This window comes from Callithrix jacchus, chromosome 16 (assembly GCF_049354715.1).
Source record: "Callithrix jacchus isolate 240 chromosome 16, calJac240_pri, whole genome shotgun sequence".
Classification (NCBI taxonomy): Eukaryota; Metazoa; Chordata; class Mammalia; order Primates; family Cebidae; genus Callithrix; species Callithrix jacchus.
This window is the reverse complement of record NC_133517.1, coordinates 66,483,544-66,496,149: the sequence shown is the minus strand read 5'-3', so window position 1 is coordinate 66,496,149 and position 12,606 is coordinate 66,483,544. Positions and strand designations below refer to the sequence as shown.

General features: G+C 39.0%; 1 protein-coding gene across 5 annotated transcripts in view; it reads right to left on the bottom strand.

Moving 5' to 3' along the window:
* The window catches only part of ADCY8 (adenylate cyclase 8), a 257,131-nt gene that overhangs the window by 42,091 nt on the left and 202,434 nt on the right, over window positions 1-12,606 (bottom strand). For all 5 annotated transcript variants that reach the window (XM_002807642.7, XM_035277484.3, XM_035277486.3 and 2 more), the window contains one exon: window positions 5,464-5,636. In XM_002807642.7, the coding sequence (XP_002807688.4) occupies window positions 5,464-5,636 (173 nt within the window). The remainder of the gene's footprint in view (window positions 1-5,463; window positions 5,637-12,606) is intronic.

Below are 12,606 nucleotides of genomic sequence, written 5' to 3'. Positions count from 1 at the left end.
CGAGGAGCAGAGAAGATGGTGCCAGTCAGCTGGAAATCCCATTTGCTTAATAAGATGGGGGCAGCTTCCCCCATGTGCTATGTAAATGTCATACCTGATTGAATCAATCTGTGAGTCCTTTGTAAATCAGACACTGGCTCCTCAACCTGACTATAAAATCTGGTACATCTGCTGCTGGCCACTTTTTTTTCTCAGAAGTCCCCTCTTTCTAGATAGAGATAGAGCTGTTTTTCCTTTTCTTTCTTTTGCCTATTAAACCTCCACTCCTAAACCCCTCATGTGTGTCCATGTCCTAAATTTTCCTGGAATCAGACAATGAACCCTGGATGTCTACCCCAGACAACGCAGCCACTTCACTGTCATTGCTACTTCCAAATTTGAGGCTAAAAGAGGGTAGATTTGTGAGGGAGACTGCCTCACAGGACATCACATACAAGGTGGGTTAGTTAATGGTAGAACCAGCAAAACCGATGCTCTTAGTAAGTGTATTTTGTTGCCTCCTTAAATTAACAGTATGCCCACTGAAGAGTAGAAACAAAAGCCAGAACTTGATTCTACATTTTATAACCTGAATTATAATGCATTAATGCAATCCAGGATTTTTCCTATGTTTTGAGATGTCAACAAGGCATGGGTAGCGGGGAAATAATATCTTCTGAAAACCAGTTAAACTACATATCTAATAAAGATCTTGAGAGAACAAAAACACTAAATGCTTTGGAATAAGCCAGAAGGCTTGGACAAATAGAGAAAAAACACATTAAATGTGAAGTATGAGACAAATCCAAAAGCAAATTGTGCCTGTAGGTTGAGGAGCACATATTATAAGGACAATAGTGAGAAAAAAATCATAAGGTTTGTGAATGATAGTTGGCTTACTGTGAATCAATGATGGAACATGATTTCAAATGAGTTAATTCTTTCAGTCACTCATTCATTTAATATTTCATTCTGCACATATTTAACTGGACACCTACTGTCAAATAATTCTAAGTGCTGACTATATGAACATGAATAATGGTCCTTGCCTTCAAAGGTTCCTATTTTAATAAGAGAGGAAGACATGAAAATTAATTACTTTAATACAGTGAGGTAAATGCAATAACAAAAACTTATGTACACAGATTAGAAAATGAGGAATGGTCGAAGACGGTTTTTGCCAAGGAGAGTGGCCCTGAATCTCCTGTTTTGTACTGGGCATCATGAACTGAGGCAGGGGGTTGCTGTGGAGCAGGGAGTTTGATGAGCAGATTGGGAGATGATAGTGTGCAGTATTCAGGACCATCCCAGTGAAGATGCAGCCAGGTTGTTGTGTCCAGGGTTCTCTGCAATACCTTTTATATTTTCTCTGTTTTCCCCAGATTCCTAATGTATAGGAACAATCAGCAAAACGATTCTTGAATTAATGTGAGCTCCTAAAGTGTTGGTTAAATCCAAACAGCATGAGTAGCCTGTAACTGCCAACTCAATACTGGCTGACTATTGACCTATAGATTTATAAGACAGCTGAGATGGAAGGCTGAGTTCTTTCTTTTTTTTATTAATTTAATTCCATTGATAGCAAAGAGTAAGACAATAGAAGACAAGCCAATGATTGTTCTCAAGTCAGGAAAAGCTGAAAACAAGCGCTTGATCACCAGCAGCGATGAACTTGGGGTTATATTTACTTTCAAGCTCAGTTAATTTGACTACAAACTTTTCCTGAAGACCTTCAAACAGAATCCAGAACTAAACTTCTCTCCTAAAAAGGAGGGAGGGAATAGGAGCAAACATATGTTGAGTACCTGCTAAGTGCCAGACAAATAACAGCCTCACAGCAGCCCTAGGGCAGTGCTATAAAATAAATTGTCTCCTGTAAAATTCACGTGAATTTGCATATGCAACAGAGTCTGTATTTGAAGCCAAATCCCCTGCTTATTCCATTAATGCTGTGTTTGCCTTTAATTCAATAATTTATAGATGGTTTTACTTTTATTTTTACTCTAAAGGTGGCTTATTTTGTTCATACATCTCTGCCTTTTTTTTTTTTTGAGACGGAGTTTCACTCTTGTTACCCAGGCTGGAGTGCAATGGCACGATCTCGGCTCACCGCAACCTCCGCCTCCTGGGTTCAGGTAATTCTCCTGCCTCAGCCTCCTGAATAGCTGGGATTACAGGCACGTGCCACCATGCCCAGCTAATTTTTTGTATTTTTAGTAGAGACAGGGTTTCACCATGTTGACCAGGATGGTCTCGATCTCTTGAACTTGTGATCCACCTGCCTCGGCCTCCCAAAGTGCTGGGATTACAGGCGTGAGCCACCGTGCCCGGCTCTTTGCCTTCTTTTGTGTTCACTTTGCCTGGCTGTAATACATCCTTTGCCACTAACCATCTCACCTAATTTGAAAATGTTTTGAGTTTCTTTGCTTGGAATATGGTGGAACATTATTCAGCATAATTTAAAAGAGGTGCACACTTAAAAAGTGGACTTTGAAGTCAGAAAGACCCAAGTTTGAATACAGATCTGTTATTTACTGGCTGTGTGAACCTGGGTAATTGCTAACCTCTCTTAGCCTATGTTCTTCAGAATGTTACTCTGAAGATTAAAGCACATGAAATTCTTGATACACATGTAATTTAGACATTAGTATCTAAAGTTTATAAAGAACTCTTATATCCTGGCTATTGTGAGAAATGCTGCAATAAACATGAGAGAGCAATCTCAAAGTATTTATCAGTGGATGAATGGATAAAGAAAATATGGCATATGAACACAATGGAATTCTATTTAGCATTAAAACAGAAGGAAACCCTGCCACTTACTACCACATGGATGAACCTGGATGATGTTATGTTAATGAAAGAAGCCAGCCTGGAACCTGGATCTGGGACTTCCAAGCCTCCATAACTGTAAGAAATAAAGATTTGGTATTTACACTAGTCTGTGATAATTCGGGTATTGGTGGCCTGAGTTGACTAATACGGACAGATGATATACCACTTTACCTATGAGCAAATTGAGCACAGGGTCACTATTGGTAGGTCTCGTATTGTTGACAAAAGTACATGTTATCACTTTATATGTGGAATCTAAGAATTTTGAACTCATAGAAGCAGATAGTAGAATTATGGTTACCCAAGGCTTGAGGTGTATGTGTGTGTGACATGAAATTGAGGAGATTTTAGTCAAAGAACACAGAATTTTAGTTAGGAGAAATAAATTCAAGAGATCTTTTGTAGAATATGACAACTATAGTTAATAGCAATGTATTGTATACTTGAAAATTGCTAAGAGAGATCTTATGTGCTATCACCGCGTACACAAAAAGAATGTGAAGTAATGCATATGTTAATTAGCTTGATGTAGACATTCTACCACATACACATAGATCAAAAAGTCATGTTGTATACCATAAATGTATACAATTATAAACAAAAATAACTCTTACAAATTCAACAAGAAAATAATGAACAACCCAATAGAAAACCTCATGAGTAAGGGGTGTGAACTGGCAGTTCACATAAAATAAAACCCAAATAGTCAATAAACAATAAGATGCACAAGCTTATGCATAAGCAGAGAACCACAAATGTAAACAGTACAATAAAATGCACACACTCAACCAAGCAAATATTTTAAAAATCTAACAATATAGGTGGGAATGAGAGCAACAGGACCACTGCTTACAGGAGAAAATCACTTCAGTCACATTGGAGAGCAATTTGGCAATATTTTAAAAGTGAAAAATGCAGATACCCTTTAATCCAACAAGTGTTCTTTTATATCTACACCCCAGGAGACACGGTCAATGATGGTAACTAAAGCATTTTTTATAATAGGGGAAACTGACAACCTAAGTGTCCCTATTAATAGATCAAAGGATAAACATATTTTGGTATGTTTGTATTATTTCATATGTACAGACAACTAAAATTAGTCGTGTCCATTATATCAACCTAGATGGATCTAGAAAGACAATATTGCATCACAAGAAAATAAGAAATATTCTAAATTATAGATGCAAACATAGCTATATGTATATGTATATATATATGTGTGTGTGTATATATATTATATATATAACATGGATGGGAAGGATATATATTAAATACATTGGAAGTTGGATTTGAGGAGACAGATAGGAGAATAATACTAGAGAAAGAAATTTCAACATCTGAAACACATTATCCTTTTAAAAATGCATAAGAAAATATGGCTAATTGTTAGCATTGTTAACTTCCAGGGGTTGGTTCATGGACATTCATATTGTTAGTTCTGGGCACATTTTCTTACCCTTCTTGGATTATCTTGGCCTTATCTTTTCCTTGGACTCTTGGCCACTTATTCTGGCCTGAGCTAGTTCTGTGGTCTTCCAATACCTGAGGCCAATCAGCCTGGACTGGCTCCTTCCATCATTTCTTGTGTGGGGTTTGTTTACCCCAGTGGCTGTGAAGGTGCCAAGTGATGTCATAGAAAGTGCATGCAAAAAGGGAACTCTTACCAATGGGAGAGAGAGACAAGGAGCCAGCAGACATGTTTTTCTGCCTTCCTCTGTTCTGAGACACTTTTTCCCACCATAGAGACTGCCCAGAGACATTTCAAATGGCTCTGCGAGTAGATTTTCCAAGGTGCTAGTTGAATCTCTTCAGAGCCCATGTTGCCAGCAAAACGTAGCGGTAGCTTGCATTTGCCTCCTATCCTTTTCTTCCTCACTTGTCTTTTCCCTCACTTTCACTGTCCTGGGGTTTCATTAGCCTTGTCTTGGGCTTTTTCTCTCTAAGGAGTCTAGGCTAAAAGATTCTTTTTTGGACTTTTGTATATTTCAACGATAATACATTTGTCCCTTGCTATCAGCCCTGTCATACCAAAATCCATGCATGCTCAAGTCCCCTGTATAAAATGGCATAATATTTGCATATAATCTATAAACGCCCTCCCCTATACTTTAAATCATCCTTGGATTACTTATAAACCTAATGTAATGTAAATGCTCTGTAAATAGTTGTTATACTGGGATGTTTTTATTTGTAATATTTTTAGTTTTTAAAAATATTTTCAGTCTGAAGTTGGTTGAATCCACAATGCAGATGGTGTGGATATAGAGGACCAACTGTATGATGCAAAGAGAGAGCATGGGGGCTTAATACACAGCAGCTGCTATTAATACTGCTACAGTCAAATTATAAACAGATCCTAAAGGTGTTAGAGCCACTAAATTTGAAGAAATCATAAATTATTAGATTTGGAGGAGACCTGAGTTATTATGTAGTACAAACTTTGATTAATTAATTAATCTGTAATTCATATAAATGATACCACTGATTTTTGCTTAGACTTGTAAACTAGAGAATGCTGGATATGAGATATAAGTCATATCTAATCAATCCTTAAGTTTCAATAATGCCACCTGCGTCCTTTTCCCAACGATTCCACTTCCCGCAGAAAGTTGAGTAGTCTTTGAACTCACTGTGGTGGGCACTTACTCTCCACTGTGGTTGAGGTTGTCATAACGCAGAAAGAGGCCTGCATAGACGGTCTCAGTAAGCAGGGCATAGATGGCAATCATGATCAGCAGCACTGCCAGCTTCAGGACAGAGTTCAGCCGGAGGAAAACTGCACAGGTCACCATGGCCAACACCCCAGTGAAGACAAAGTACTAGAAACAGAGAATGCAGGTGGTCAGATTCAGTGGGGGCAGCAGTTCCCTCCCCTAACCATGGATGCCAGTAGATCTTACACACATTTGCAGAAAGTTTCCATTTGGAGGTCTCCAGGCCTCTTGAAATTTAACAGGCCCCAATCAAACTCTTCATTTGCCTAATGCCAAGCCCTACTTCTGTGAGTGGCATCACTATTCACAGCATTTCCTAAGCTAATAACCTTGGTTTCATCTTCGTTGCCTCCTCCTTTTCCACACAGGCCATCCCAAGTTGGTAGATTCTACATTTTTTTTTTTTTTTTTGAGATGGGGTCTCATTCATCCAGGCTGGAGTGCAGTGGTGTGATCTTGGCTCACTGCAACCTCCTCCTCCTAGGTTCTAGCTATTCTCCCACCTCAGCTTCCCCAGTAGCTGCGATTGCAGGTGAGTGCCACCACACCTGGCTAATTTTTCTATTTTTAGTAGAGATGGGGTTTCACCATGTTTGCCAGGCTGGTTTTGAACTCCCAACCTCAGATGATCTGCCCACCTTGACCTCTCAAAGTACTGGGATTACAGGCATGAGTTACCGTGCCCAACTGATTCTGTTTTAATAGACCTCCCCTCCAGCCAGCCTTCTTCCACACTGTTTCTTAGTTCTTGCCAACAGCTCCAGAATAGTTTTCTGGCAGCTCTGCCTGCAGTTAGTCCCCAGTCCCCACCCCATACCCATATCGTTCTCTACCCAGTATTTTTAAAGCACAGATCTGATCATGCCGTCCCTTAACTTGAAGTTCTTTCATAGCTCTTCTCTCTCAAATTACGTTCTCCTTTCTGAATAGCAGAGCTCACAGGCCATCATATATCAGATTTCCTTTCCTCTCTAAACCCTTCTCCCACGTCCTAGGGCCCTGTTGCTCGACTCTCATCCATATAACTAGGGCTTACTCCTCTGGCAAATGTCAGCTCAGATGTGCTTTCCTCTGAGAAGCTTTCCTCAGTATCTCCGGCTCCATGTGGATCTTGCTTCCTTCCTTCACAGCACCCTGCATAGAGCAGCATAACATCTAACACCCCGTGTTAGAAGTAACGGCTCAAAATTGCAAATTTGGAATTAGCCAAGAGCTGGAATACTAGTGTAGCCTTAGGTGCCAGTCTACCCCGCCAGATTTTAGCCTTTTAGGGGACGCTCCCCAGCCTATTTCTTTCCTTAGAGAAGTATCCCAATATATCATTCTGGATGGTGAGTTCAGACTCTGATTATCGGGAACAAAAAGAATAAAACTCACATTATCAAAGGCCCATTTTGTGGCAATAGTGTGATCTCTATATACATTTTCACTTGTAACATTCAAAATAACTTGTCAAGATAGGAGTCATAATATCTATTTTATAAGTTAAGAAACTGAGGTTCATGGAGCTTAAATAAATTGTCCAAGATCTCTTGGCTATAAAGTGGCATCTAGGTCACCAGGATATAACCACTTCACGTAAATGGGATTCAGAACTGGACTCGATAATTTCTACAATTCTTTTCGGTCTTGTTATGCATGGCTGTTTGTAACAACTTGTCTTTTCTATTACACAGACAACTTCTATATGGGCAGGGGAGGTGGGTAGGAATTTCCAAAAATATCTGAGTAATTAATGAAGAATTGTCTGCAGATTTCTAAGCCTAACTAAGTCATTTATGCATCCTTTTAATAAATATTGACATTGACAAGTGTGGAGAGTATTCTGACTGAGTTCTCCCTGAGGGCTCCATGCCTTTGTAGTAATGGGGTGGACTTGTAAGTGAAAAAGGCATTTCCTTGCCCTTAGGAGCCTAGAGTCGAGTGTCTCCTTTACTTCTGTCTTTTCCTTTTCCAATAAATCCAATTATGTTCTGGTCTCAAATGGGATGATAGGCTTTCTTCAGCTGTCCTTTAAGATCTTGGGGAAGATTTTAGGTAATTCATTTTGATTCCTCTGTGTAGGAAGCTGTGTGTGAAGTGACTGGGCGACAAGCAGTTCACTCTCCAGAGCTCATTTTCTGCTACAGGGAAACTCTAAGACCCTCCATTTTGACAAAGGCCAAAGAAAGGACAAGATCTGAGGGGTCCTGTTTCGTTGGTGCCTGTCTCGCAGTAAGGGGCTGCGCATGGCTTTTTGCAAATTATGAATCATATATTAGATAAAAAGTTTTTGTTCCACCCTTGTTATGTGGTCATAACAGCTAATTTATAAAATGTAATAAGCATTTACTGAGTGCCTATTACAATGAAGGCATGGTGCTAGGCACTGGAAATTTGAAGGAGAGTAAGAGATGGCCCAGGCCTAAAGGAAGTCATGGTCTAAGATGTAAAGCAGACATAAAAACATCAACAGTAATCATAGTATAAAGGGCTGCGCCATCAATGTGACCAAGCACAATGTGGGTGCAGAGACAGGACAAAGCATTGTGCATTCTGTGGGCACATCTGAAGAAGGCTGCACAGGGAGATGAGTTTGAACTGAACCTTGAAGGACAGAGAGGATGCCACACAGTAGACAGTGGAAAGGGAAGGGCATTCTAGGAAGACACAACAGCATGAATACAAAAGTGTAAAGGAACAAGGTGCCAGAATTAATTCCTCAGGTCATATTAGAAAATCATACAACTATTCTGAAGGAGATCTAGTAACACCAGCGGAAGAAAATACTCAAATGTGTTGCCCTCGTCATTTCTGTAACAAGGCTGCTGAAGGTATGACAGGCAAATATACATTTATACGATGTATTGATGGATCTTTCTTTTGTTGCCTCAGTCAACGGTGGCAGTATGCTCTTGCCTTCTTTACTCCATTCCCCATTCTACTGAAAGGATCAGTGACTGTCTTGTAGGGTTTAGGTAACTTTTTCCTTTAAAGTATAAAGGTGAACCTTTTGGAGGTGCTATAAACCATGGGATGTCAAACAGAATGGCCCCTGGATAACATCAGAGATATCTCCGCTGTGCTTTTTATACTTTGAGTGAATACTGGGGGTGGGACCAGGAAGTGGGAGAACAACAGGAAGCTACAGAAGTATTATGGCTTTGTGAAAGCTTTGTGAGAACATTTCTCTCTTGCTGGGTCTGGACCCATAAATTGCACGTGTCCTGTAATTTGGGAAGAAACTGGCTCGATGCAATTACTTAGTTTCTATCAAACAACAAGCAACTTTTGTGTTATGTTACTCCAGGAACCTTGAAGGCCCACAGCTCCTAAAGGGTCCCCTGAATGGATCCTGGTTATAAGAGGATCCTAGGTGTAGCAGGGCGGAGATAAGGGCAGAACCATGCTATACAAAATCCTCTTGTATGGACATCTGTACTTTATTCTGCAGTTCATAAGGAGCCACGGATAGATTTCATGTTTGTAATGGATTCATCAGGTCAGTGCTTTAGAAATAAATTGTGGTGGGGAAGAATATATGATGTATCGGGATTAATGGAGAGAAGGTGAGGACTTAAAAACAAGGTCGTGGCAGATCTACCCGATAAACTTAGCAAGATATAAAAGGTTGGACAATATTGTCTAGTTTTATGAGGAGGTAAGAAAGAGAGAGGAGTCAGAGATAGCACTAAGATTTCCACTTTGTACTAATCTATTAAGTAAGAAATAACTTAGAGAAAAAGTGTAGAAAAAAAGCAGTGAGTTCTTTTTCAGGCCTATCAAGCTTTAGGTATAGAAGCAGTGATTCAGTAAGGATGTTCAGTGAGCAATGACATATATGAGGCTGAGGTGCAGAAGGTAGATGGGGTCATGTTTAGCATCATTTAGCTGAACTTACAGGGATGAAAGTAACCACTCAAGCAGAATAGAAGTAAAGACCGAAGTTACAGAGACTAACATTGAGAGACTACCATGTTTGAAGGACTGCAGAAGAAGAGAAATGAAAACGTTGATTAGGAATTTTTAGGGATGTGAGGAGGAGAACTAGAAGACGGTAGTGAAGAAACATGTGCCCGAAGAGTAAAGAGCTCTCTATATGAGAGTTTTCAGAGGAGCATTTAAATGACAACAAAGAATTTTCAAAATAATCTTAAACTGGAGAGCAGGCTGTTAAATTGTATATACACTGTGATTACAACAATGCAAAATATGTATGCAGACATGACGTGGCTTTTGAGTGGATTATTTCCTTTTGTAATGTCCTTTAGTTTTAATGTGCAATATCAAAGGAAGCAGTATGTCAAATGTAGTGTTTTGGGGTAAATCCTTGTACTCCAGAGAACTCTGTCTCCCATATAGTTAATGGGGTTTTCTATTTTTCCCTAGATGTTTAAATGATTAAAAAAAATTCCAAGATTTGTATGAGAAATGTTAGTGAGCAAAGTTCTCAGCAATGTCTGTTAAAGGAAACATACGAGGTGTGCATTATAAGTGTATCCCCTTTGCCTTAGGAAAAGATATAATGACAGATCAGTTTTTACTGTTAAAAAAATTGGCTAGAAAAAAGAAGTCAAAGGTACTTCAGTAGGTAAAACAAAATGTAGACAGGAGAAGACAAAAACCCTACAGATGTGGTGTTGCAAAACAGACCAGATTCATTTTACATGAGATGAACTCCAGGTTAGATGGTGAAGGGACAAGCTGAGTTGGGGATGCCTGTAAATCAAGGATTAAGTTGGTGGAAAGTAGATAATTAAATCTAAATGTTTATTGGGCACATATTCTGTGAATGACTTTGAATGACTTTATGTGTTTCATCTCCTTTAATAATTTAAATGGCCCAAGGACAGGTATTATTCTTGTGTCCACTTTACAGAAGAGACGAAGTATATAAACACTTTTCTTCTTCTGAATACACAAGATTTTCTTCTCTCAGATATTCTGGCTTGAGAAATCAATTTCTTCAAAGTCTGTACTAAAAAAATTGGAATCACATGATATGACAAGGTGTTAAGGGTAGCAACATCTGATTATGTTTCCATAAAACAAACACTTTACAAACTAAAACATGCTATATTCCACAACTGTTGACTGAGAACCTACTATGCACCAAAATTGTGCCAGGCTAGAAGGACATTGTCAATGCACCACGAATTGCCTTGGCAATAAATGCACAATTTACTCTTAGAAGAGGAGGAAGAAGTATTTTACATAATGATAACTGATGAGGGAATAGAGCATCTATCCTCATAAGTAAGACAAACTAGACTCCCTGCAGCTATTTGGTTGCTGCCAAAATCACATAACTTGTGGGACAAGAAGGAAAGAAACAGACAATTTTCAAAAGTCACTATGGTTTAAAGAAATCATCTGGACTTATTGCTTTAAACAAAACCTGATTCTTAGCAATTGTAGCTCTTGACACAAGAAGCACAGTGAAGTGTGTTCACACAAAAGACAGAAGCTGCTCTGCTTCTTCTGAGACCAGCCTGGACTCTCCAGAGAAGTCGAGCAAGGAGGGTATCATAAACCTGGGGACCACCATAAAGTGCTGGGAAGATAGCCGGTCTGACTCTCCAGGGTGTTCACGGGGTTGTGTTAAGTAGAAAAGAAATTTTTATGTGGTTGGTGCTCTGGTATATTCTTAATGGTCCTTTGGTTCATTCGAGCTGCTTGTTTTCCATGTTTGTATTTTTGAAAAATCTTCTGTTATTCATATCTTTGTCTTGTACTATGCAATATGTTCCCCCACCCATTTTATAATTTTGTCCTTATTATGGGTTGAGTAATTTGATTATGATGTGCTTTTGTGTGCCTGTGTGAGTGTTCATATTGAGGTTTTTGGACCTGTGGATGTATGGTTTTCATTAAATGTGGAAAATTTCATACCACTATTTCTTTAAATAGGTTTTCAATCTCCTTGACTTTCTCGTAGTCTTTCTTTTGGGTTAGGAGCCAGGGCTCCAAGACTACAATTATATATATATTATGCTGCTTTAAGTTGTCCTCAATACTGCTTTTATTTTAATTAAAAAATTTTTTGCATTTTATTTTGGGATACTTTATATTGCTATGTTATCAGTTTCACCATTTTTTTTCTTCTGCACAATTTTGTCTATCATCAATACAGTTATAGTACTTATTTGCTTGGTTGGGTGCAGTGGCTCATGCCTATAATCCTAGCACTTTGGGAGGCCCAGGTAGGTGGGTCACTTGTGGCCAGGAGTTTGAGACCAGCCTGGCCAACATGACAAAACCCCATCTATACCGAAAATACAATAACAACAACAACAACAACAACAACAACAATAAAACTTAGCTCAGCATGTTAGCACATGCCTATAGTCTCAGCTACTTGGAAGGCTGAGGCAGGAGAATTGCTTGAACCTGGGAAGAGGAGGTTGTAGTGAACCAAGATTGCACCACTGCACTCCCAGCCTGAGCAAAAGAGTGAGACTGTCTCAAAAAATGCTAATGTGAATATACACAGTCAAATCTCAGTTGGTCTCCTTTGGTTAATTTTTTCCCTTGTTATCAGTCATATTTTCCTCCTCCTTTTGATGCCTGGTAATCTTTGATTGGGTGCCAGACATTGTGTATTTACCTTGCTAAATCCTAGATATTTTTGTATTCCTATATGTATTCTTGAAATTTATTCTAGGACACATTAAATTATTTTAAAAGGTTTGATCTCTTTGGATCTAACTTTTATGATTTAAAAGGAGGAATCAGAGCAGCACATGATATAGGAACAATTATTTTATTCTACTGAAGTGAGAATTTTCTGAATACTCTAACCTAGTGCCCCAAGAATCTTTTTCAGTCAGGCTGGTGGGAACAAAATTTTTTTTTAGCTTTATGTGAATTCCAGGCACTGATCCTTTGAGATGGTTCTCTTCCTGTATCAGTTTCCTCATGCAAATGTACTGATTGAACCCTTTTCAGATCTCTAGGTTTGTCTCTCTATGCAACTCTCTAGAGTCGTATGTTCTGCAGACTCTAGCCACCTTGGTCTCCCAGGACTCTCAGCTTAGTATTCTCAAATCAGGGAGTCCACCTTGGTTTCCTCTTCCTGAGACATAGTCTAAAAAAA